This window comes from Enhydra lutris, unplaced genomic scaffold (genome assembly GCF_002288905.1).
Source record: "Enhydra lutris kenyoni isolate GAN:26980312 unplaced genomic scaffold, ASM228890v2 scaffoldscaffold12, whole genome shotgun sequence".
Lineage (NCBI taxonomy): Eukaryota > Metazoa > Chordata > Mammalia > Carnivora > Mustelidae > Enhydra > Enhydra lutris.
The window spans coordinates 67746506-67773005 of NW_019154096.1; the positions used below are offsets into that span (position 1 = coordinate 67746506).

The 26500-nt window shown below is 55.0% G+C and overlaps 1 protein-coding gene across 2 annotated transcripts; it reads left to right on the forward strand.

The window, feature by feature from the left end:
* Positions 1–1919: 1919 nt before the first annotated feature.
* On the forward strand, positions 1920–8229 carry LOC111145209 (empty spiracles homeobox 2). 2 transcript variants are annotated; one of them, XM_022499943.1, is made up of 3 exons: positions 1920–2366; positions 4296–4480; positions 6709–8229. In XM_022499943.1, exons 1-3 carry the CDS (start codon positions 1958–1960, stop codon positions 6874–6876), a joined length of 762 nt encoding a protein of 253 aa, XP_022355651.1. In that variant the 5' UTR covers positions 1920–1957; the 3' UTR covers positions 6877–8229. The 2 variants fall into 2 exon arrangements, with proteins under 2 accessions (XP_022355651.1, XP_022355652.1); XM_022499944.1 differs by lacking the exon at positions 4296–4480 and having other exon boundaries at positions 6709–6861.
* The last annotated feature ends 18271 nt before the right edge of the window (positions 8230–26500 follow it).

Here is a 26500-nt window from a genome sequence, read left to right on the forward strand (position 1 = left end):
TTGGCAAGAAGAAAAAAAAAGGAAAAAAGAAGCGGCTGATGAATAGATAATAGATCTTTAACCACCAATAAACAGAGAGCTGCGCCAGCAGCCTGGGGGACGTGATCATAATTATGCCGCTGCGTGAGCCAATAGGGACGAGGGAACTCGGCCCTAAAATCATCCCAAAACCGAAGGCGAGCTCGAAAATGCGGACACGGCCTGGGACCGGAGACGTGATCTGCAGTCCCTAGTTGCAAGCCCTGCACAGCAGCCCGCCCCTGGGACGACAGATGGCGGAATAATAATAGAAATAATAATAATAAAACAACAACAGCAACAACAACAACAAAACAACAATAATAATAACAAAATTAACGCAAGTCTTAAGGACAGTGTAACGGTAATAGGTAATAGGAACACCACGTCTACCTTTCCCCTGACCTTGGACACCTCTTGTCCCAGATTCTACCCTTAGGAACAGTTTGGGGGAAGGAGGTGAGCGCCCTCCCAGAGAGAAAAAGCCCGGAGCCTGTGGGTCTGGTGGGAAGCCCGTGGCCCGGGCAGGGTCGTTTACTCGTGCCTCAACTTGCAAACGAACAAACAGGGCCAAGAATCGCGAATGCAGCAACCCTGGGACCTCGACGCTATGCGTGGTTGGATGACCACCCACCCCCACCCCCACCCCCAAACTCCAGCCCAGGCTCCATCCTCACCTGGGAAACCGCCGGGAGTTCTGCCGGGTGGGGGGGGGGGACTGAAGAAACCTAGCGGCTCCGTTAGCCCTCGCCCGGAATCTACTTACCCTCGCCGTGCTCCGGGGGCGATCCCAGCTTCCCGGACGCAGGGCCACGGGGGGCAGCGGCGGCCGAGAGCTAGGCGCGAGGGATCTGCGCGTCCGTCTGTCCTTCTGTCCCTCCAGCTCGGGATGCGGGGGGCCGCAGCAGAGGCGGCGCGGGCCGGGGACTCTGCAGGGACCGGGGTGCCCCGGAGGGAGTGGTGGTGGTGAAGGAGGAGGCGGTGGCAGAGGGGGAGGAGGTGGGGAAAGAGGAGGAGGAAGAAGAAGAGGAGGAGGAGAAGAAGGAGGAAGAGGAGGAGGAGGAAGAAGAGGAGGAGGAGGAGAAGGAGGAGGAAAGGAGGCCGAAGGAAGAGGAGGAGGCGAAAGAGGAGGAGGAGAAGCCGCAGCGGGCGACGCGGGAGCGAAGGAGCTAGGAGCGCGGGGCGAAGGCGCGGCGAGGCCAGCGGCCGGGCGGGCGCAGGAGGCTCGGCCGAGGCCGCGGCGCCGACTCCGTTCCACACTCGGCCGGGATCCAGGCCTCCGGGTTCCCAGGCGCTCGCCTCCCTCTGACGCACTTTAAAGAGTCTCCCCCCTTCCACCTCAGGGCGAGTAATAGCGACCAATCATCAAGCCATTTACCAGGCTTCGGAGGAAGCTGTTTATGTGATCCCCGCACTAATTAGGCTCATGAACTAACAAATCGTTTGCACAACTTGTGAAGAAGCGAACACTTCCATGGATTGTCCTTGGACTTAGGGCGCCCTGCCCGCCTTTTGCAGAGAAGAGAAAACTTTTTTTTGCCTCCCCCGAGAAACCTCCCCCCCCCCGCCTCTAACTCCGATCCCCCCACGCCATCTCGCCAAAAAAAAAAAAAAAAAAAAAAAAAAAAGAAAAAAAAAAAAGAAAAAAAATTACCCCAATCCACGCCTGCAAATTCTTCTGGAAGGATTTTTCCCCCTCTCTCCAGGTTGGGCGCGTTTGGCGCAAGATTCTCGGGATCCTCGGCGTTGTCTCTCCCTCCCCCCTCCCCCCTCCTTTCCTTTTCCTTTCCTTTCTTTCTTCCTTTCCTCCCCCCACCCCCACCCCAAACAAACAAGTCCCCAATTCTCGTCCGTCCTCGCCGCGGGCTGCGGGCGGCGGAGGCAGCGTGCCGCGGTCGCCGGGAGCCGGGAGCCTCGGGTGCCCGCTCCTCGGCGCAGCATGTTCCAGCCGGCGCCCAAGCGCTGCTTCACCATCGAGTCGCTGGTGGCCAAGGACAGTCCCCTGCCCGCCTCGCGCTCTGAGGACCCCATCCGTCCCGCGGCGCTCAGCTACGCCAACTCCAGCCCCATAAACCCGTTCCTCAACGGCTTCCACTCGGCCGCCGCTGCCGCCGCTGCCGGCAGGGGCGTCTACTCCAACCCGGACTTGGTGTTCGCCGAGGCGGTCTCGCACCCGCCCAACCCCGCGGTGCCAGTGCACCCGGTGCCGCCGCCGCACGCCCTGGCCGCCCACCCCCTGCCCTCCTCGCACTCGCCACACCCCCTCTTCGCCTCGCAGCAGCGGGACCCATCCACCTTCTACCCCTGGCTCATCCACCGCTACCGATATCTGGGCCACCGCTTCCAAGGTACGTGCCACGTCGCGGGGCTGCAGCGCACCGCGTCCCGCACTGCCCTCGGCCTGCGCGCCGGGTGGGCGTTGGCAAGGCCTGCGAGGAGGTTCCTCCGGCTCGCGGGCCCGCGAGCCCCGTTCGGAAACTGGGCGGCGAGGGGCCGGGCATGGTGCTGGTCCCCAGTCTTTGAAGCTGCGGCCGCTTTGGGGGCTGGCTTGGGGCCGCTGGACCCCTTAAAGAGGGGCGCAAAGGGAGAAGTTGTCCCCGAACGCTCCTGGGTGGAGACAGGCTGGGACAGCCTTCTCTGAGCGCCGGCCGCCAAGGAGTCCCGGAGCCCGCGGGGTACCCAGGCTCTCCGTCTCCTCCGCGGTGCCCTGGTTGCCCTAGCTCCGAGGGGCCACGGCCACGGCCAGGCCACCAGGTTCGCCTTTGCATAAGACGCTGTTCGCCACCCACTCTTCGTCCCTTCAAGCCTAGCCCCGCGACTTCTCAGTTTACGACCCTCTTCGGGCGGCGAGGAGACCCTCGCGTCCCCAGAGCGTAGCCTAGGGGTTTGTTTTCCCTTTTTTTGGAGGCCTGGGGAGGGGCCTGGAACCCTCGCGGGTAGTAACCTCCGAGGCTCGGCACGCTCGCTGAGACCTGCTCGAATGGGGGCAGAGTGTCCGCGGCGGGAAGGCAGGTTCTGTCTGGTTTTTGTTTTGTTTTTGATTTGTTTTTGTTTTTCTTTTAAAAGAAATGAACCCTATCGGGAGACGGGCTGGACGAAAAGATCTAAGTGTTTTCCCTTGCCATTTAAAAAAAAAATGTGTTTGCTTTTTTTTCTCTGAGTGGGGGTAGGAAGAAAGTTAAAACTCCAGAAAAGGGGACGAATAATTAGTTTAGTGGTCGGAGCTTGGGGGAAAAGACCTATCTCCCGCGACAGCCGATCAATACTCAGCGGCTTGTCCATTCATTAACCCTTTGCGTTCCTATCAGAACCTAAAATCCGGTAGATACCACCACCCTCCCCAATTACAAACAAAACAATACAAAAACAGCCTTTCATCCTAATTCCGGGACCGGATTTGCCTCCACTCTCTCCTAAACACTCGGTTTGTCTTTCTTTGTTTGGGTTTTTAGTGAATCGATTTCCCACCCTCCTGAGTGAACCCGAAACTATTCTGGCTTTGCTCACAAAGTTTATGGCTCCTTTCCTCATTCTCTGCCGGCTACACCCTTGGTGCCCCCACCAGGCCCGAAGTAGCCGGGATCTTCTGGGACCGCGGACAGCCCCATAGGGCGCCCGCAACTCGGCAACCCCTGGGTTTCGATCCCTTCGCTCCCGTCTTGTAGTTCTCTGGAGCGGGGCAGTGCGGAAGCCGGGTCCTCGGGAGGCAATGGCTGCGAAAACCCTGCGCACCCGCCGGCGAAATTTCAGCCCCGGCTGGGCCGCAACCACACGCCCAGCCTCTGTACTTTCCCGGAGGGGAAGAGACAATACAAAATGAAGTTCCCGAGAAAACTCTGCGTAGCGGCCCGCCGCCTCTCCAGCCCGGGGGTTAATGTTCCCTGAGGTCAGAAAAAAGAGAAAGTTTCTCTGGATCTTGGGCGCCAATCCCGGGGCCTGGCTCTGCTGCCCCTCTGCCCCGGGCGCCCGGGCGAGGGGGTGGCTCCAGGACGGAGCGAAGCCCGCCGAGGTCAGAAGCTTGGGGACTTGTCCCGCCCGGGCAGCGCCTGGGTGGGTGCTGCACAGGTACAGGCTCCGAGTTCCGCGGCAGACAGCTGGGCCGGGCCGGCGTCCTCTTCGCCCACCTCCGGAGGGCCCCGGGTTCCCACCGGCCCAGCCGCACAGGCAGCGCGAAGGCCATGAGCGATGAGCCCCGGCAGCCCGGCTCGGGAGAAGCGAGAGGCCCCGGCCGGCCAGAGCGGTCTCCTCTAACGGGACTTCTGCTATGTCCCTGGCAGGGAACGACACAAGCCCGGAGAGCTTCCTTTTGCACAACGCGCTGGCCCGAAAGCCGAAGCGGATCCGAACCGCCTTTTCCCCGTCCCAGCTTCTGAGGCTGGAACACGCCTTTGAGAAGAACCACTACGTGGTGGGCGCTGAGAGGAAGCAGCTGGCGCACAGCCTCAGCCTCACGGAAACTCAGGTGAGGACCGCTTGCGCCCCGCGATCCCATCCCACATCTCTGGCCCCGTGCAGGCGGCACGCAAGTGCGGAGCTCCGAGAGGGCCTTTGGCAAAGAGCCCGGGAGCCGGTTCCACGCTTGGGTTCAGAATGAATCAGTTAAGAGGTGCTTGGCTTCCTTGGGTTCCAGCAAGGGATTGTAGGAGCCCACCCACCCTAGGCTCTGGGGAGACCTGCTGAGTAGCTCCCTCCTGTCCGGCTGGGCATGACCTAGAGTTCCTGGTTAAGACACCTGTGCGCTTTTGGTGAGTCTTTCGGTTAGAGTCTGGGGACTCAGGGCTGGGTGCGTGGAGAAGGAGAGCACAGAAGGGTGAGGGGCAAGGTGTTGGATGCTCGAGGCTCGAGTCTGGAGATGTCTGGGAGTGGTTAAACTGGAGTTCTGTGCCACGGCAGACCCAAGGTTCACACTGACGGCTCTAGTTACTTCCCTTGAGGGGATCAGAGAATCAGAAGGCTGAGAGGCTAGACATCCTAGGTGCGTCCCTAAATCAGCAAAGCAGAGCTGGAAGGCTGCAGGGAAGGGCTGCCTCGGAGGACAGACCCCTGCGGCGCAGCAGGGCTCTGGAGGCGGGTCTGGCTCCGGCTTGCTGGGGTCGGGGAGGAGGCTTAGGGCTACAGTAGGCGCTACTGTACGCAGAGCCACAGGGCGGGGTCAAAGTTCCCGGCGAACAGTAACGTTTTGGGGCAGATTAAGTTGTAACACTTTTTCTGGGAGGCGCAAAGAGGTCGAGGCTTTTGTTTTAAAACGTCCCCCCGGACAAAACTGAGGAGGGCTTCGCAGGTTGGTGCGGGGCCCGACACAAGGCGCGGCCCGGCTGATTTCTCCTGGATAGCCGAGGCCGCGGTGGTCTTTGTCCGCCTCGCTGCCCACGCTGCCTGGAGTCTTTGTGTGCGTGTCAAGCCCCGAGCGCACCGACGCGCGCCTTGGGCGAGCGCCGGGGAGAAATGAACCGTCCTCCCCCTCAATTAGCAAACTCAAAGCAAATTAAACTCAGCCTTGTTCCAGCTCGGCTTTTTCGTGGGGCACTTTGGGGGACTGGGGCATTGGGGAGAGCAAGCCGGGACCTGGGCCGGCCTTAGAAAAGGAGGGAGTGGGGAGGGCTTCAGGGGCCTGGGCTGCTGCTTTCAGGAAGGGACAGGCCTGGGGACAGGGGAGGTGCTGTCACCCGCATTTCCCTCACTGTACTGCACTGCTGAGAAGCTGGGACAGTGTTGGTGTCTCCTATGGTGGCTGAATGGGGACCCACTGCCCAGCACCCCCAGGGGATGATGGGGATGGCAGCCCAGCCCCACATCATTGCTCCCTGGACCTCTAGCAGCTGCTCTGGGGAGATGAGGCCTCCAGTCCAGCTCTGATGGGAAATGATGTGACCAGCGTGTGAGCTTGGGCCTGGTGGGTCCTGGGGCTGGTCCGAAGGAGGGAAGGGAGGGAGCTCCACTCTTATTTCCTCTTTCCTAGTTTCTCTCTCACTTCCTCTTTATCCCACGGTTCTTTCAGAAGCTTTCACTTTTGAGCTTCATTTCCCAGCTGGAAAGGTACAGTTGGGCTGGTCCCCAGGCCTCGGCGTCCTACCATCCCGCAGGCTTCCTCCAGTACTCCCCCGCCCCCCAACTCTTGCTCACCTGCAAGAGTCCTGGGCGAGGAAGAGGAAGCTCAGGCAGATCCTGACTGCCTACCCAGGGCCGAGGCCTGGCAGAGGCGGCGCTATATTTAGGCAAGGCTGCGGAAACAGACAAAATAGAAAGCACATTGGGCCTTGCACCAGAAAGCTGCCGCAGCCGAAGGCAGTAAGGTCTTCCCTCCACTGGCGAGGTAAAGGGAGTCAGGGACTTGTCTCTTTTTACTTTACTTTACTTATGATTGTTGTAGGGGTTTTCCAGGGTTTGCAAGGCTTTTGCTCTCAGCAGGAGGTGGGTGTCCCTTCCAGGGCCAGGCGGGGCAGGGGCACTGTGCCCTCTGGGCCACCTGGTCTGGGGGAAACATCCCACCAGGGCCCAGAAGGGTAGGGAGCCAGGCTTCCTAGCTGACAGCACTAGGAGCTTGGCCCCCAGAAGGGAGGCCTGGGGGAGCCCAGCCCTTTTGGTGTGCCGCTGGGGGACTGGGCTCTCTTGAAGGCACCGCCTGGAGGAGGAAGCAATAGGAGGGCGCTGTGGAGGGACTAACATGCCCCATCCGCCTCTTGTCCACAGGTAAAAGTATGGTTTCAGAACCGAAGGACGAAGTTCAAAAGACAGAAGCTGGAGGAAGAAGGCTCAGATTCGCAACAAAAGAAAAAAGGGACGCACCATATTAACCGGTGGAGAATTGCCACCAAGCAGGCGAGTCCCGAGGAAATAGACGTGACCTCAGACGATTAAAAACACAAACCGAACCCCACAGAAACGGACACCACGGAGCAAAACAGACAGGGAGAGGAGGGGTAGAAGAAAAACAAAAACAAGCTACAAAACAAAAACAAACCGCACACACACGCACACACAGTCACCGAGAAGAGGAAGAGGGAGTCAGAGAGAGTGACGGAGCTTCGCGGACTTTGGGCAGCAAGGGCGCGGGGTCCTGATCCCAGGCTGCACGGAGATGGCAGAGGACGCAGGCTTCTTGATCAACAGGCACCCCTTGTCTAAAGAGGCAGCTGAGAGAGAGAGAGCGAGAGAGAGAAAAAGAGTGAGAGAGAGAGAGAGAGAGTGAGAGGGAGAGAGATCCAAATGTGTCACCGTGGAAGGCGCTCTGAACAAGGGAAGCTGTCAGTCAAACGCCAGCCCAGCGAGACAAGATGATTGGCAGGTATTCCATTTATCGCAGTCCTGATTTAAAAAAAAAAAAATAATAATGGTAATAATAATGATGGTAAAAGAAAACCCCAACCAGGCACAGGACTTTTTCTTTTGCACTTCGCAGAGTCTCCCCCCCACCAATCTTTAAAAAATAATTAGTAATACTAGCAATCGAAATTCCGTATCTAGCCCCAACCCACACCTGTTCAAAAACTTGAATTGCATGTTGCAGTTGTTGGGCGAATGGTGTCTAAAGACAGAAAATGAACTGTAATTTTCTTTTCCTTTGAAAGACAGGTTCTGTGTGCTTTTTATTTTTATTTTTTTTTCGAGAAATGTGCAGTATGTAAACACTTCTTGATACCTTCTGATGTCAAAGTGATTGTGAAAGGTAAATGAAGTAGGCTCCGCAATAGTGGTCCTCTTACGGAGAAATGGGGAGCAGGATGGGGGGCTGGGGGTGGTGGGGGAGGGTGCCCACAAGAGGAGTCAGGACTTGTGCTGGGAAAAACAAAAAACAAAAAACAAAAAAACCCTAAATTAATTCTATTTCTTGAACATTCCCTTTCCTAACATCCCGAAGGCTTAAAACCCCGAAGTAAACTCCTTTTGGTGGTTGGAGAGGTTGGCCAGATTCAACCATTCGCTGTAAAGGCCATTCCCAAACTTTAAATCTATCTGTTGCAAAAACTAAAGGACTGTAGTTAGCGGGGAGGATGTTAAGTGTGGCCAAGGACATGGCGGCAAGTTTTCAAGCACTGAGTTTCTATTCCAAGATCATAGACTTACTAAAGAGAGTGACAAATGCTTCCTTAATGTCTTCTATACCAGAATGTAAATATTTTTGTGTTTTGTGTTAATTTGTTAGAATTCTAACACACTATATACTTCCAAGAAGTATGTCAATGTCAATATTTTGTCAATAAAGATTTATCAGTATGCCCTCAGAGTAGTCGTTTTGAGAAATTGAAGTGAGTTGTTTTTTTTTTTTTAAGTATCTATAATTTGAGTGTGGTCCTTCTCCAAGGAGGCTCAAGAGACCCAGGCTCCTCACCCACAAAAGGGCCAGACTGATGGATCCTTGGGCATTTTAAAGAGAGATAAGCGTGGAAAAGGGAGAGGATTAGGAAAACTTAAGTCCTGCAGAAAAGGGATGGGAGGAAAGTTTTCCAACCAGACCTTTGCCCATTGCAAGGCTCCCTGAGGGAGTTTAGTTTGAATTTCAGGTTAAAAAATGCTTACTTCTCTTAATTTCTAGTTGTTGTTGTTGTTGTTGTTGTTTTAATCTGGACACATAGTTAAGCATTGAAGAATATTCCCCTAGGATTGGAGGAAACACTTAGCGGAATCCGAATCCTAAGACTTTTAAACTGTGCTTCTGACTTCAAACCCCGAAGTACAGGCTCCTCCCCTGCCACCAGTTTTTTCTTTCCTTCCCATCCTTCCTTTCCTCCCTCCTTCCCTTCCCTCCCCTCCTTCCCTCCCTCCCTTCCTTCCATCCTTCTTCCTTCCTCCCTTCCCTTCCTCTCCCCTCCCTCCCTTCCTTCCTTCCTTCTTCCTTCCTCCCTTCCCTTCCCTCCCCTCCCTCCCTTCCTTCCTTCCTTCTTCCTTCCTCCCATCCCTTCCTCTCCCCTCCCTTCCCTTCCCTTCCTCTCCCCTCCCTTCCCTTCCCTTCCTCTCCCCCTCCGGATATTGCTTGTTTGCTTGCTTCCTTCCTTCCTGTCCGGACCCAGTCTGAGGGCAAGCACAAGGCCCTCAGCAGCCTTAAAAGGCAAGCATTCCGAGAAACCCTCAACTCTTAATTTTAACGTTAAAGAAAAAGTTGTAACCAGTCTTGGAGGAAACTTAGCTTTTTTCCCCTCCTCCTTCCCCCTTCTGGGGGTACGAGGTTGTTTTTGCATGCTTCATTTGCTTCTTATCCTGATAGGCTGCATTAATCAGTTTTATTTCCATTGATAGAGAAACCTCGTCTGTTCTGTTCAAGCTACAAAGCGTCCTGCGAGCTTTTGTGAAAGTGCAAATCAGTTTAAGCAATTATCATACCAGGAATATGAAGGGGAAAGAGGAGGCCTTGCCCAGTGGTCTCCTTTAATCTCTTAATCCACGGATCCAGGGGGGCCGCCTGGACATAATTTAGGACAATCTCCCCACCCTTTACACTGTGATAAGGCCAAGTTACAATGCAGGGCAAAAATACAAGCTTTGTTAACACCCTGCCTTGAAAAGTTAAGATTAGACATTCCGTGCACGTGTGGGGACTATAGGGCACTATGGAAATTTTTCTTTCTTTTTTTTTTTTCTTCCCCTCTTCTCTTCTAAAGTAGAATTCATTCTTGGTTTCTCTCCCCCTCTCTCTCTTTTTTCTTTCTTCTTTATCTCTGCCTGTCTCTCCTTTTTTCCTCCGTCTCGGTTCCTCTGGAGAACCCTGGCTGTCCATGGCATGTTTTCACGCAGGCTGCCCTAGGAAGGTGTATGTATTTTGGGGGACACTTGCTTGCAGGACGATGCTGGGGGGAAGCAAGCTGCCAGGAGAGTTCCAGGCTTGCTTTTCAAAAGGGACAGGTGCTATCCTGGGTATCCTGGAAACTGAAGTTGGCCTTCCAGATGCTTTGACAGCGAGACCTCCCTGTCGGATGGCTGTCCCGAGTGCGTTGCAGTTGCCGCTACAGAACCACAGAACCTCTTCCCTTTTTCTTAAACAAGTTACCTTTTCCTTCCACTCATTCCCCCAAACGCAGAATGCCTCAAACACAGAGCACAGCCATGTCGAAATTCCAACTGGCATTTCCAGAAAAAAAAAAAAATCCCCATCTTAATAAAAGGCTTATTTATGCAGAAACTATATACTTTTTTTAAGTACAAGAAAAGGGAGAAGGTGACCAAGATTTTTTTCTTTTTTCTTTTTCTTTTTTTTTTTGGTAAACGTCCTATGTAGTGTAACAGCAATAAAATCATCAGAGAATACTATTAGCTTTGAAAAAAAAAACCTAAAAGCTTTATTACAAACCAAGCTTTGAAAATAGGGGGGATTAGGCGGCTGAAAGGGTCCCACAATGGTAAGAAGAAAAGGTTTCATGCTAATGAGGTTAATGCCCTTTGTATCTCAGGCCTCCACATCTTCATTACGCGCTATCTCCGGCTACACGGAGCGGCTCAGAGAGCCGCAATCCACTCCAACGCCCCCCTTCCCGGCCCAAAGAAGGATTTGATAGCAGCTCTGTTCAAACTAGATAATTATATCTTTTCAAGTCGGAATTAAGATAAAGAAAGTGAAGCAGAGGCGGCTCGCCTTGATCCACTGCAAACAAATTTGGCGCACTTTCGAGTCCTTCCCCCGCCTCAAAAAGGCAGGACAGTCAGCTTATTAGCCGCTCGTTTGCTTTATTAATTCATCTATTTAAAGTGGCAGGATTAGAGCGTCTAATGTGGACGCGGGCTGCCGTGGCGTTGAGGAATATAAATATTTGCGAGATGCCATCCCACGATGACTATCTGGGCGCGGGGCACAGGGCGCGGGGCAGGGTGCGGGGCGCGTGGCCCTCGCGGCTGCAGTGAGCACTCCGCAGTGAGCGCACACGGGACTGGAGCCCTTTGGGCTGGGGTACATGGAGCTGTGTGCCCCAGGTCTGCGTACGCCTGCGTGGTATACGGGTGCCAGGCCTAGATGCCCCTGGAAGGGCTCTACGGGCATCGAGGGGCAGGTCCTGCGTTTTTCCCTGCACATGGCGGAAGTGCACGAGTGTAGCCTTGTGTCCCGCCTGTTACCCCGAACGGGGAAATGGGTTACGTTTGCATCCTGCTCCCTTGTTGATTACTGGTGGGCATTTCCCGTGTAGCCCCCTGTGCCAAGTGGATTTGGGATGGGTTGCGTTACCCTGAGAAAGTCAAGCGGAGTGTATGGTGCCAGTGTGCACCCTAGGTTCTCCCGCCAGGTATCCGTGGACTCCGTGTGCGTTTCTTGCTAGGGGTCCTACTCCTCCGCAGCCAAGGGTCCCGTATGCAGGCGCGGGGCGGGAGGGGTCGGGGTCGGGCTTTTTCGAGGCACCAGAAACTCCTAGGGTGGGAGAAGCCTTGGGACCTCCGGGAGGTTCCCCCGTTCTGCCTTTCCTTCTGGGTGTCCGGTGCCCTCAGCTCCCTCCGTCGCTGCTCCTGGCAGCCGAGCCGAGCCGGAGCGGGAGCGTTGGCGGCGGCCCGGAACCTGCCGGGCCACTTTTGTGCTAGGGGCGGATTGTGGCAGGCAGACAGCCGCGCCAAGTGGGCCTGGCAGAAAGGGGGCTCGGGCCTGCGCTCGGCTCTGGAAACCTCGACTCCTCCCCGTCCCCGCCTCAGAGTCGCAGGAAACAAAGTCTTCGGTCGCGCAGGCCGGCTGGGGAGGGACCCTGGCGGCTCGGCCCCGGACCCGCTCCGCGGTGGGGGCATCTGGGCTGGGTTCCCCGCCCGTGCGCAGTTTCAAGTCGGAATAAGCGGGTGGAAGTCCCTAGAATGAGAGGCTAGGCTCGTGTGTTTGTGTAGGTGGAGCGCCTGAGTTAGGTCCGTGGAACAGTTGTGTTCGTGCGGAGATGTGATTAAGTGTCTCTGAGCCAGGACTTAAGTCAGGATATGATGTGTAGTGCTGAAGGTGCTAAGGGTATGTTCGAGGCCGAAGAGCTCAGTGCTGCCCATTGTGGGTTGTGTGAGCGTGTCAAGGTGTCCGGCTTGCCCTGGGCATCGAGATTATATCGAGGTGGGGCGAGGACGGGCAGCTGCGTTGCTCTCTTGTCTACGGAGGTGGAGAAATGCACTTTCTGTAGGGAGCGTGTGTGCCAGGGTCCGCTGGCAGAGTGCGCATCTGGGAGTTCGGCTCTAGTTGTGGATCGCAGGCAACGGGAAGGCCCTCAGCCTGTGTGTGACCCGCGAGAACATTTCTGTGTGTTTGGGTGGAGGTCCCCGAGGGCTGGCGTCCCTACCCGGCACCGGGGCAGTTTTTGTACGCCACGCAATCTAGGCGCGTGTGTCCCGCCAGAACCCTGGGTTCACGTATTGTTCCTACAGCGCACCCCTCGCCCCGGAGTTTGGTAAAAAACAGCCGGTTTTTGGGGATACCTGCACATTTTTCTAGGCCGGCCTTTATTATTCTCGCAATCAACCTTAGATTTCCTTGGGTGCCGCCTCGGGGCGGCGGCGGGCGGGCGGGCGGGCGGGCGGGGGCAAGGGGCCTGTGAAGTCGGGGTGCGGCGAGGCCGGGCTGCGGAGGCCGCTGGTGTAGGGCCAGGGCTCGGCCGCCGGATTTACCTCCCCCAACCAAACCCGCAGCGAGGGGGAAGTGGGAGTTTTGAGAACCCGCTGACCCCAGCCGTGACCTGGCTCCGGGAGGCAGCTTCTCCTGGAGTGATCCTGTACTCCAGGAAACCCGAGGCGGTGCCACGCTTGAAAGCGAAAGGTCCATTCATCAGCCGCGTCCCCGCGTCTAATTGGCCTTTTGTTCATTAGTGCCTATTGCCCAGCGGGAGTGGGAAGGGGGTTTGGGAGGGCCCCGGGGACTGCGAGCTGGGGTGCTTGGCGCCCTGGGCCCGGGGTCGGGGGAGGGCAGGGCGCGTCGCACTCCTCCGAGGGGGCGCCAGAGCGCGCCAAAGATCGCGCGCACGTGCAAGGATGTTCGGCGGGAAGCCGGTCTTCTAGACTCGCGGCGGGGTCCTCCAAGTTGCCGGGGGCCCACCGCCCCTTCCTTGCCCTCAACTCCACCCGCAGACCCAGCCCACATCTTTCCTCCGCACCCTCGGGATTTCAGACAGGCCTTCCTGCCTCTCGAGATTTCCCAACTCAGGCACTGACTGGCCTTGGCGCTGGGCTGGGCTCACGTCCTGCCTTTCTTCAGGCTTCTAGAGTTCTTTCGCCCTGGTCTTGCTGCCTACCCAGAGCGACTTTGGGTTCCCCTCCTTAGGCACCACCACCAACACAGTCCTGTCGGGAGTGCCGCGCTTCTCTGGATGGGAAATTGAGAGAAAATTTTGGCCGGGCAGGGAGTTAGGAGTTACAATGCCCCAGTCTTCTGGGATCAGATGGAAGAGGAACCCCAAGCCTCCAGCGCTCCAAATTCTAGCTCTTTCTCCAAATCACACCTTACCTTCTCGCTTCCCATCTCCTACCCAGTGTCCACATCAAGCCTTAGACATCCTCCTCTCTACCCCACACCTACTGTCCCTCCGCACACCGTAGGGGTCCGAGAGGAAGCGCAGAGGTAAGGGCTCCTCCCAGCATAAGCCCAGAGGTCCAGACGCACCTGAAGGACCCTGGAAGAGCCTGGAGGGGGGATGGGGTAGCACTTGGAAAAGGGTCCAGGGCCCCCAGCCCCATGTCTTTTCTCTCTCTCCCTGGGAAGACCGGGTTTCCCGGCCGGGTTCTGGCTGCTTGGTACCTCCCAGCTCCCGGCCTCAGCCTGGTCCCAGGCCACCCCTGCCCCCAGCCCACTTCAGGCCCTATATATAGCGTGGGTCTCCATAGCCCTCTGCTGGACCTGACGTCAGGAAGAACTTGATCTTGCTGCTTTGCTCCTGCTTCTGAAACTGATCCTTGAAATGAGAGAACAGACTCTACACAATTCCCATGGCCTTGACATAAGGTACAGCGATAAATATACACCACTAATGAGCAATTACCATATAATCACCTTCCAATTAGCTCACATAATGATGAATTAAACATTCTAGCAGGCGGGATTAGGTTTCTTACTTTGTATATTATTTACGAAGGCTATAGCTTCTGCAAAGAACCAAATATCAAATTAGATGGGGAATTTTCATTTGGGGGTAATTATGCATTCAGGCCAGCGTCTGTGTTCTGGTCACTTGTCAAATGAGGCCTGCAAGGTACTGACCACTTCGTTTGGGCATTTATTTCCTCCCTTTCCTCTTCTCTCTTTAGGTGCAATTGCCTTTCCTTTCCCTTTTACCACCCTGGCCCACAGGGTGGGAGGATGGGGATTTGGGGGAGGGAGAGGCGGGGTTTGGGGAGGGAGCTCGGGCTCGCAGGGAAGATACGGCGCAGGCTTGCAGGCCCTCTCCGTGCCCGTCCCTCGTGTCTTGCCCCTTCTGGTCCCGGGTCCCCTTCATCTCCGGCGGGAAAGGACTCCTAGGGCGCGTCCTGGGGCCTCGCAGCCGTCGGAGCTTTCGGACATGAAATCGCACCGGCTCGGCGCTACTGCGGAGCTCAGGGTCCGGGTTGCTGCCCTCCCAACCCCACGCGGGCGACCTGCTGCTCCCGGGGGCGCCACGGCCGGACCTCCCGCAGCTCCCCTCGGGCCCTCAGTGCGGGCCCCCCCGGCCTCCACCCGCACGGCCGCCCAGCAGCCGCGGAGAAAGAGTGTGCGCGGCTCCGTGTGTCGGGCGGGGGGAGGGGTACCGAAACAAACAACAAACCCCCACCCGCCCGCCCGCAGCCACCTCTCTTGTTCGGAAATGAATTTTGGCAAGAGATTAGCTCCTAATCTGATCTAACGCAGCTGACATTTGGGAAGAAGATGAAAATGGCAGCTCAATTTCATTCAGAAACGGGGTCACTTAGCGGGGCTCCGCTCTGCTCCCCAGAGAGTGTGGATGCTCCTCCCCCTCCCCCCTAAACCCGAGGAGCCAGCCTGGAGCTGGGGGGCCGGCAGGCGGCCAGGACCGCCCCCCACCTCCAGCAGTCAGCGGGTAGTTCTGGGCGGGATCCTGCCCGGTTGAGTGGCGAAGGTACGTGGCGGTGTTGCCTGGGGCACCACCTTCTCCCCTCCCCCTGCCTCTCTTCAGGGTGCTGTGCTTGGACAGAGGCGGGGGGCTCCAGGGCCCCCATAAGGTCTCTTTAGGTCCGAGAGCCTCTGTCTTGCAGGGAGGCCCGTGGAAAGTAAGAAGTCAGGAGTCACCGTACAGCGAGGTCATTAAAGCCAGGCATCTCCAGGCCACCTCCTGTCCTTCCCTGGGTTTCCTGGGCACACCTAGGGGCTGGGGGTGGGGAGGGGCAGGGTTTGGTCAGACTCTGCAGCCTGGACAGAAGGCCTGGTTTATTTAAAAATGATGGACCTGGACGTAGCTTCCCCTCTGTTTGGCTCCAAGAGGCTGCAAGGTCTCCAGCTGTGGGAGTCAAGGCTTCCTGGAGACAGCACCTCCCTTTCCCCCCAGATACCCCCATGCACCCACTGCGGTCCCACTCAGAAGGTGGACGGAGATGTCCTTGGCCACCTAGAGGGCCCCACAAGGCCCAGCCTCTCCCCTCAGCTAGGACTGTGCAGGCAGTGGCCTCATCCTAGTGCCAGGTAGCAGGGGACAGGTGGAGTCACTTGTGTGAGACCCTGCTCATTGGATCCTGTTCTCAAGCCAGGGTTCCTCGGGCCTGCCTTCCTGGGGTGCCAGGCCTGGGACGGCGGGGGGGGGGGGGGGGGGGTAGAGGGTATCAGCAGCAGCAACACAGGACGAGGAAGGGGGGAAGGCTCTGGGCTTGGATCCCTTGGAGTGAACATAATAAGGAAGAGAGTTTTGTGCCCCAGTTTGACTGTGTACCCAGCAGGCCTGAGTGTCTGTACCTGAATGTGCTCACACAGCACGTGGTGCACACACATGGATGTGTAAGTGGGCATGAGGCCTTGGGGGACAGGGGCTGTTGCAGCCCACACTGTGTCTGCAAACTGAGGGAAGAGGCATCCCTCCTGTGCCTTGGAGAATGAGGTGTAAGCTGGATGTCAGGGAGAATTTACCCCTTGCCCCCCGCCTTTTAGGCAGTGCACACTCTGTATTCCATACCCTTGAGTTCGGGCAGAGTTTCTGTGGGTTGGCTCAATATTATTGAAGGTGACTTTATTATTAAGAATCAGCTTTGTTCTGAGCTGTCCTCGCATCACTGCTGTGCACTTATCAGGGGACTGCCCCCCCCCGCCCTTTTCCCAGCCTGGGGTTCCAGATGCCTCAGCCTTGGGTCTCAACCACGATGGAGGTACTGCACGCCACGCAGAGGGGTGGTGACCACAAGCATGTTGGGGGGGGTGCTGAGTAATGAACTACAAAGGCACATGTGTGTGTGACTGTTTGGAAGTGCAAGAGTGTGAACACTTTGTGGGTGAGAGCCTGCGAGAGTGTGTGTGTGTGTGGGTGAGCACGGGGTTACCATGGCAGGAAGGCATGACTAAGTGTGTGGGTGGGGACCGTGTGAGGGGTTGGGGGCGCAGCTGTCTCCACTGCCCTGGCTCTCCTGGCCTCACTGGGCCCCCCTTTGGTCTGCCTTGCAAAGGGCTCACCCTGCACCACTTGTCTCCTGCTCGAAATGACTGCACTTAGGTTTTCGTGGGAAACAGAAGTGGTCCGTTCAAGTGGAAGACCACTGCTGTGGAAACGGTGTCCTGTTGACTGAGATGTCACCTTCGGCATCTGTTATCTGGGGCAGTGCAGAGGGGACTTACTCAGTTTCAAGGACCTCCTGGCTGTGTGTGGGGGCTGGTCAGTGCTGAAATTGACGGAAGACCAGAGCACTTTCAAGGCCCTTCTCTGCCCACCCCCTGCCACCCAACATAAGCTGTTCCCTTCCCCCCTCCCCCGGCTTGAGTTTTCCCAGCTGAGAAGATTTTCTTTAGCATGGACTACAGGCCAGACCCAGTGGGCAGCCTCAGGAAGGCAGGAGTGGCTAGACCAGCCTGCACATGCGGGATCTCTGTGTGTAGACCCAGGAGCGAAGTCCTCACTTGGTCACCATCCATCAACTGTCTGAATAGGATTCTTCTGGGCGAGTTCAGTGTAAACCTCAGAAGAACAGCCCAGAGAAATTACTGGATTCTAGGTCCCAGGGCACCGGTAAGGCCAGGAGCCTCTGGGAGTTTGCAACTGGCCTTGATGCTCATCTCAGGATCTCTGACCCCTTCCTTGGGCCCTGGGCTGGATCGTAGGCCAAGTATGAGCAGGGAGCGAATAGCCATTGTTTTTGTTTCAAGTACCTACTATGTGTCAGCACTGAGAAGCGGTCAGCCTATGTCTTCCCTGTGCCATAGGTCAGGCTCGTGTTACTGGCCTCCTGCCCTTTGCTTTCTCTGGCCTCTCTTTCTAGTGCAGACTGACGGGGAGACGGAGGGCAGCTGGGGTGGGAGAAGTCCTTGTGTCCTTCCTTCCCAGGTCCAGGACCCGCTCTCTCCTACCAGTCGAAGAGGCTATGCTGGGGTGGTGCTGGGGTCACCCAAAGAGATAGGAATGAAGATAGCCCACCCCGACCCTCTGCCCTTTCTGCTGCCTCTCTGATTGTGCTTCTTACCCATGTTTCCATTCTCTATCTCCAAGAAGGGTGGAAAGCCATTCCCCAGAGCCCAGCCCCTTTCTCTAGGCATTTTTTTTTAAGATTTTATTTATTTATTTGACAGATCACAAGTAGGCAGAGAGGCAGGCAGAGAGAGAGGGGGAAGCAGGCTCCCTGCTGAGCAGAGAACCTGATGCGGGGCTCGATCCCAGGACCCTGAGATCATGACCTGAGCCAAAGGCAGAGGCTTTAACCCACTGAGCCACCCAGGTGCCCCTTTCTCTAGGCATTTCTTCTCTCCCTGCCTCCCTCCCTTCTTCCCTCCCTCTTTTCCTCCCTACACCCTCCCTTTCTTCCTTTCTTCCTTTTACTTACGTAGATTTTTTCCACAGGTTTAATCATTCATAGGTGAAGTGATATATGTGTGAGATTAATTAGTATTGTTCACTATAGGGAAGTATTTGAAGCAATTTAAATATCCATCAGTAGGGGATTGGTAAAACGATTTACCCCAGAATAGGATTTATGCCGCAGCTAAAAAGAATGTTCTAAAATGGGAAGATCTCCAAGATATGTAAATGTCCACTGATAAGAGCAAAAAGAAGGTGCATAGAATACCATTAGTTTAAAAGAATTACATAAAGGGTGTGTATATTTGTTTGAAGTTGCTTATAATCTTTTCAGGAGGATACAAAAGAAACCATGGAAGTAGATCCTGCAGTCTTTTTTTTGAATGCTGCGGCGTGCTTTCTCCCTCCCTGAGCACCGGGCTGCCCCGCTGCAGATGTAAGGCTATAGCTCTGAGATGCTTAATGTCCCCTTTGCAGTGGGGTTCCTGGAATACAGCACCCGGGGCCAAGTGGTTCCCTTAGTCCCCCGTAGAGTAGGACTCTCTCATCCTTGTTTTGGCTGCTGTACTTCCATCACTGGGGTCCAAGGCAGCGTTGACTTTTTGAGGAACCAAGGGTTGGAAGCCCAGCTTCCTCCCAGATAAGGACTCCTACAGTAGGCCCCACAAGTGGTCGTGCAGCCTGAGTTTAGATGTTTCCAGAGTCGGGAAGCTCATGACCTTCAGAGTTGCTGTGTTTCTTCTGAAACAGATGGGAGTGTTAGGATTTTCTCTGAGGCCTGGGAGAATAAATCTTCTCTCCCTGGAGGTCATCTGGTGATGTGACAATTGTTTGGAGCATCACCTCCCCGTGTGCCCCTTTCTCCCATTATTATGAAAAAAAAAAAAAAAAGTGCAGGGGTATCTGGGTGGCTCAGTTTTAAGCCACTGCCTTCAGCTCAGGTCATGATCCTGTAGTCCCAGGATTGACTCCCGTATCAGGCTCCCAGGTCTGCCGGGAGTTTCTTTCTCCCTCTGACCTTCTCCCCTCTCATGCTCTCTCTGTCTTTCTCTCTCAAATAAATAAATAAATAAATAAAATCTTTAAAAAATGCAGATTGATAGACTTCAGAGTGAAGAGTATAATGTATTACATACTCCATCTTCAAAAATTATGCTATGAGTTGAATTTTGTCCTCTCCAAGTTCACATGTGGATGTCCTAAGCCCCAGGACCTCAGAACATGACCTTGCTTGGAGACAGGGGTCTTTACAGAGGACATCAAGTTAAAATGAGGTCATTAGGGTGGGCTGGTGTTCTTATGAAATCCAACTTGACTGGCATTCTTATAAAAAGAGGAAATTCGTATGTATGATCCAGACACACCCAGAAGGGAGATGATATGAAGGCACAGAGAGAAGACGGCCACAGAGGAGAGAGGCCTCAGAAGGAACCAACCCTGTGGACATCTTGAGCTTGGATTTCCAGCCTCCAGAAGTGTGAGACAATAAACTTCTGTTGTTTAAGGTTCCCTGTCGGTGGCACTTGTTACAGCAGCCTGAGCAGACTCATACACACGATAAACTCAAGGTCAGTCTTGTTCTAGCTTTCGTTTCCAGGCATGCCCCATCCCATTGTTATTTTGAGCCAATTCCTAACCTCATACCCTTCCTCTAGTAACAATTTCAGGATGTATCTCTGACAGGAGTCTTGTAAAAGCTTAACCACAACACTATGATTCCTTAATAATTCTACTCTCCATGAGGCCACATACTGATTTGTGAGTAGATATGGGCCTACACCTATGCCCGCAAGAGGGATGGGGGGATGGGCTCCCCGGGGTTATGGGTAGGAGAGGCAGCCCATCTGGGACACAGGGCAGGCCTGTCTGCATACGCTGAGGTCCTCCTCCCATTTGGAGAATTTCTTTCCAAGAAGATCCCTGTGTGTGCAACTTGGGAGGAAACGTGGGTGCCTCCCTCTTCCTTTGGGAAGACCAAAGATCTCCCTGTTGCCAGGCTGGCCGCACTGTAGACATCAGCAGGGCTTGAGGGATCTTAGGAAAGGGCTCTATCCCTCATCGGGGGCCTCGGTGCCTGCCTGTGGTCCTAGGCCTGTCGCCCTGGGCACCATCAAATACTACTTTTCTTGCTATGCCCTAGCACAGAGTACCCCTGGGAACCAGGCTCTAGCAGGGGCTACTAGGAGAGCTGAGCAGCACCCAGCCAGGATTTACGGTCACATTCTAGGGTCTGCTGTCACACCTCCTTGGAGGGGCCGCTGGGCAGGGCTCCCCTGGGAGGGTCAGCCCAAGAGCGGGGGCAGTTTTCACTCTCTGAACACCTCCAGTTGGACCTTCCTGAGCTCCCTGACCCTCAGCTTGCTTCTAGGGAATAGCTAGGGCTGTTTTTTTCTCTTCTGGCCTGCGGGGGTCCGAGGACCTGGAAACCACTGCCATGGGCCTGAGCCTCTCAGAGCAAAGCTGGGCCTGGCTTCTAACTTCCTCAGCCTGTGGTTGCATTGCTAAGGAGTGTCCTGGCAAGCCCTCCCCCCATGGCAGGCAGCTCCTTTGCACCCTGAGCAAATTAGGTGCTGCTCAAATGGGGTCATTAAACAACAGTGAGGGCGATTTTGCTATGGCAAGTGCCCCTCCTCACCAGTGTAGCGATCAGGGGCCCAAACGGGAAGAACTGCTGGAGGCCTGTTTGCTTCCCCAGTGCTCCCTGCTCTGGGCCGAGGCAAATGGGTGCCTCGCAGCCAAGTTCTGTTTGATTTCTAAATATTGGGGAGAACCTTTGGATGTGTCAGGGTGCTAAACATAATTAGCATTCTTTAGGAACAAAATAGACAACAAACCTGCTATTGTTTCCTTAATTATATGTCTTCTGATATAAAACAATCCCTCGGTGTTGGTGATGTGTTGATTAATTATCCCCAACAGTTCTTTTTGAAAGTTAGGAAATGTGTCTCCTGACCTCCTTCTCCATTTCAAGGGAGCCGACCTCTCGAGTTTCTTCAAGAGCCCCGTGGTTCCCTGTGCTGAGAAGGTGGAGGGGAAATGGATATCTGGGCTGTGGTGCGGCCGGGCTGGCCTGGAGGAGCTCGGGGGGCCTTGCGGGCCTCAGGGTGAGCAGAGCTGGGAGACCCTCGGCTGACCCTCTGGAGACAGATCTGCTGTCCCTCTCCGTGCCCCAGACATGGGGCCCAATGGGGGAGGGGTGCGAGAGGAAAGAGCCCTTGTGGTGTTTGTCTGGAGTCCCTGGACCCTCCAGGCAGGATGTCTTGGTGCCTCGCTGAGCAGTGTCTCCCCACGGCCACCCCAGAGTACCACCCCTCACTTTCTCCCACCTGCTTTGGTGTTTTGAGCCCTCCCAGCAGCCTCTGAGAAGCAGGCCAAGGTGGCAGCTCTAGCAGGCCTGGCTTGAGAAGGCCCATTGGGCCGCCCCGGGAACACCGGCCTAGGAGCTTTGTCAGGTGTGTGTGGATGACAGTGTGGGTGCTGAGGGGAGGGAGAGGTCCCTTCAGAGAGCTCTGTGTGTGTGTGTGAGAGAGAGAGAGAGAGAGAGAGAGAGAAATAGGGAAAGTATAAGGAGTTTCCTGCAGGGGATTCCTTTATGTTCCTCATTTCAATCTTTGCTCACAAGGGCCAAAAATGCCTTCCTATGTCCCCTTACTGTCCCATCACACCTTCCTTGAGCTTTTAAGGCAGGTTCCAAGTCCTCCCTCTCCAGGAATTCTACCTGGATTTCCAAGCCAGCCCTCTGGGGCCTCTCCCCATGCCACCCTTTCTCCCCCTTGCTGCCCTGGATGCTTTCCTCTCTCTAAGTGAGTAAATCCAGTCTCTGCGATGGGCTCTAAGATGTAAGTGGGAGCAGGGCTGGGCCTTGCCTGTCTCAGGCTCTGGCCCGAGTGCCTGCCTCTAGCCCCACCTGCTCTGTCTTTCCCCTCATTAGTCCTCCCGTTGTCTCCTTCCTTTTCCCTCTCTCCTTCCCTGTCACTTCTGCTGGTGTCCATGGGTCTGTGTGTCTCATGACAAAAAATGTTTGATAATTAAGCTTAATTCACGATACATATGAAGTACAAACAAGTTATAATATAAAAATAAAGCTTTAAAGAGTCAATACTTTTCATTGGGGAAGCCATAAATTCATCATCTATGACTCACATGCCACCCTTTGTCATCATTGGTGGGGAAGCCATAAATTAAGAGTTGAGACCAGGGGGACGTTAGAACATGGACGTGCTGTAAGATGATATCATGGTGTCCGTGTTAGCAGTGATGCTTATTAGATGTGCTCTGTGCTGGGCTCTGAACTTCACGCACCTTATCTCCTTTAATCCTCTCAATAATGACCTCTGATGTGGGGACTCTCTTATCCCCATTTTACAGGTGAGGGCACCTGGGCTCAGAGTGGTTCAGAGTCTTGCCCAAGGTCACACCGCCAGACAGGACAGAGCAGGGATTTTAGCCAAGGAGCTGTGTGACCTTGAAGAAGCTTGTGTGCATCTTGTAATCCTGTACAAAGGAGGGAGGGGCTTGGCCTGGAGGGGAAAGGGGCTGTCAGGGAAGGCTTGGGGAGAGGAAGGTGGGAGGAGGTTAACCCCGAATGACCCAGAAATGTCCAGAGGGAAATGAGGATCAATGAAGGGAATAATGGAGTAGGGAGGGGGAGAAGAGAACAAGCAGATCCAGCCAGAGGGTCCTCAGAGGTGAGATCCCACCTGGCAGGAGGAAGCAGAGCCTCTTCCCCCCTCCCCACAGGGACCGCTTCTTCTTGGAGAGGAAAACCAGCCTTGTCTTGGGGCACACCTGCTGCCCCACAGGGCCAGGCATTGGGTTTCAAGAGCGCCTGATAACATGCCCTGGGCAGTCCCCTGGGGAGGGGGCTGTGTTCTGCTCTCAGTCTGTATCCAGTCCCCTTAACTGGCTGCCCACCAAAAAACTACTTACTCTCCTGAAAGCAGGTATGTACACAGTACACCTGTGTGGTGTCGGGGGCACTGGGACAAATGGCTGCTGAATTAAGTGGCCGGCCTGAGCTGAGGACGGTGGGAAGATGGGGGCGGGTCGTGGGGGACGCAGAGGGAAGAGCCATTCAGAAGGAAAGAGGAGAAAGTGTCTCGTCTCAAGGGGCGAGTTGCAAGGCAGGGCTTACAAGCTAGAAACACGATCGTTTCCCACCTCCTGTCTAGGACGTGAGTCTTGGGAAATCTCTTAGTGAGGTGGGTTCAAAAGTCTTAGCTGCAATGAATGACCTGGGCAAGAGGAGAAGTGGCCGGGAGATGTAGCCGCCTTTGACTTGGAAAGAGAAGGTTTGGACCCTGGGAATTTGACGATGGCTTATCTTGATGGGTCCTCCCTCACGCGGGCCATGGAGGCGTCTGAAGAACGGACTATGGGGGCACAGTTTAGTAAGCATGAGGAGGCCAGCTTCTGACCGTGACCGAGGTGCCCGCTGCTCACCCAGCAGCTGTGAGACATGGGGCAAGTTTTTCGGCCTCAGTTTGCTCATCCATAAATTAGGGCAGTAATAACACTTCCGACATGGAGTTGCCGTGTACATTAAATGAGCCCAGCACGCAGTACGAGGAAGAGCTCCGTGAATGTCAGCCACTATTAAGGTCATTTCCGTGGTTTGGGGATCGAGTGGCTGCTGTCGATTACTCAAGAGCTCAGCTTTCCCGCGACCGAGTCTGGCTGTCAGAGAGTCAGTGTATGCAGGGGGAGGAGCCCTGGACTTGAACCTGGGAGCCCTGACTCTAGTCCTAGCTCTTTCTCTTATGGCTGTGTGTAGCTTTGGGCAAGTCCCTTCCTCTCTGTGGGCTTCAGTTTTCTCGCCTGGGCCGTGAAAGAGCTGGACCAAAGGATCTCCTGACAGGCCTGGGATGCTCCTTGGCGGGCAAGCGTAGAGCGGCTGGGGAGGAGTGCCTGAGCAGCCCTCAGAGGTGGACCCCGCGAGAGCGATCCTCAGCTACGAGGTTCAAGTCCATGTGAAAGGGGATAGGAAAGTTCTGAGGAGTCTTCCCCTCTCCCCCATGCTTTGTTCAGAGATGGGTGAAGATGGTCCCCCCCCACCAAGTTGAACAGGCTTATACCTGCCCACACACAGAGCACACTCCCAGTGGGCTTGGGGCACGCACACACACACACAGAGCTGCTCACATGCTCTGTGTAGAAACCACCCCCTTTGGGGCACGTGGGTGGCTCAGTCGTTAAGCATCTGCCTTCAGCTTGAGTCATGATCCCAGGGTCCTGGGATCGAGCCCCACATCGGGCTCCCTGCTAGGTGGGAAGCCTGCTTCTCCCTCTCCCACCCCCTTTGCTTCTGTTCCCTCTCTCGCTGTGTCTCTCTCTGTCAAATAAATAAATAAAATCTCTAAAAAAAAAAAAAAAGAAAAGAAACCATCCTCTTTGCCCTCACCCAGGGTGTGGTGCGGTGTGGTTCGTGGTCTCAGAATGCCTGGCTCCCCAGGGTAACTTTGCTGGATTTAGCAAATAAAAATAGAGGATGCCCAGGAAAACTAGGAACGGAGCTCTAAGAAGGCTGCATGCTCGTAATCGGTTGATAAAAGCCAAATACTGGACGCAGAGGACATCCTGTGGGCCCATGCAGGGTGCGGGGCGTGTTCAGCAGGTGGACGAGGTCTGGAGATACAGGGCGCCTGGCAACCCTATCCTGGGGGTCCCAGGGTTGAGCCGAATTGGACTGAAGACTCTGGAGAGCTTCCGGGCTTGGAGACAAGCAGTTCATCTGGAATGTTCTCAGACTGGGAGCTTGGGGGAAAAGGGAGAAAACACAGGAAAACATCCAGGGCATTGTTTAGCACTTTTTAGGGAACGGGGGGCTTGGCTGCACAGTCTTCTGAGATCCGGTTCACTGACCAATACCCAGCGCCTGCTCACCACTGTGCTGGGCTGCTGTTGTGGCAGTGGCTGCCCTGGGTGCTGCTGCTATTCCAGGGTGGAACAGACATAGAGAAAGAAGGGACAGTGGGAACGACCCAGCTTCGATCCCATCTCAGCCTCTGTGCGTGCCTAAGCTAGTAGCATCAGCCCTCTTTCTCTTCTTTGTTCATCAACCCTCTGAATGCGCACGGACCCTCCCACTTTGCAGGTGAGTTAATTGAGGCCCAGGGAGATTCTGCCCTGGCCTCTGGGATGTTTGCTGGGGAACAAGGATGGGGCCACTGACCTCTCCTCTCCTGCGGGGTTGTAGCCTACCCGTGAGGGCGGGAGCTTCACTAAGTTGGCACCACTTTGTGCAGGAAATCAAAATGAGCTGTGTGGCAAACCGAGGCCTGGGGAGGGAGCACTGCCAACCCTCCACTCTATCCTCCCTTGTATCCTTCTGGATCAGAACAGAGAGGGGGCTGTTCTCAACAAGGCACCTCAGAGGTACGGCAGGCCTCCAATCATACACACACCGGAAGTGGTGTTTTGGAAGATCTGGCTGCAAATTCCTGCTTTATTTCCTTCCTTGGGCAGGTCATAGTTCTCTTCTGCGACCTGTTAGGTGGGAGGAATTGCACCTGATAGGGCTGTTGTGGGATTGAGTTCATGCGGTTGAAATACTCGGCCCTGGGCGCCTGGGTGGCTCAGTGGGTTAAAGCCTCTGCCTTCAGCTCAGGTCATGATCTCAGGGTCCTGGGATGGAGTCCTGCATCGGGCTCTCTGCTCAGCAGGGAGCCTGCTTCCCCCTCTCTCTGCCCATTTGTGATCTCTCTCTCTCTCCATCAAATAAATAAATAAAATCTTAAAAAAAAAAAAAGAAATACTCAGCCCTATGCACAGCGCATAGTAGAGAGCGGGGGAGATGAGCTTATCAAAGGTTGTCTAAATGCTTATAGCGTATCAAAGTGATGCTACAACCGCATTCTTCCCACATATCTACAGAGCAGCTTTAATAAACCAGGCACTGTGCGAAGGACCAAGGGGGTCCTCAAGGCAAGTATCAAGTGCTTCTCCTCCCCTAGGAGTTGCCAACAGTCTGAGTGAGGATCTTTGCAAACCGCACACGACATATTTAGTAAGCAGGGCAAATGGATGCTGAGTGGGAAGTCGTGTGGCTTGGTCTTAAAGTATGGAATGACTCTGAAGGAGAAGACTGTGGTAGTCAGAGAAGACTTCCTGGAGGAGGTGAGGTTCAGACTGTGGTCCTGAATGGGTCTCTGTCCAGTGTGTCCTGTTCAGTGCCCTGTGCTTGCTGGTAGGCCTCGCAGGAGTGTGCTTCTTGTGAGTGGCCTAGCTGAACAGTGCGCTGAACAGAGGCTGAAAAGAGACTTCCAGGAGGAAAAAAGGGGACATGAGCATTCATGGTGTGGATGGAGTTTGGAAGAGCTGGGGAAACTTCAGCTCATCAGCTGTTCTACAACCTCCTGAGGCCCAGCAGAGAGGAGGCAGGTAAGACCCGGGTGTTTGCCATCAGGTAGTCCTGGCTGGGAGGCCGCCCTGCTGAGAAGAGGACAGGCAGCCTCTCCTGGGCCACAGTGATCCTCCGTGCCTGCCTTGGACTTTGTCCTACTGCTCAGGGATGGGGAAGACCCTCTCTTCAGCTCAGGATTCCATCTGGTTTTTATTTTCATGTGCAGCAGTGACAAATGTTACTAAAAAACAGACAAAGGCAAGAGAGCCGTACCTTCTCCCTGAACGGGATG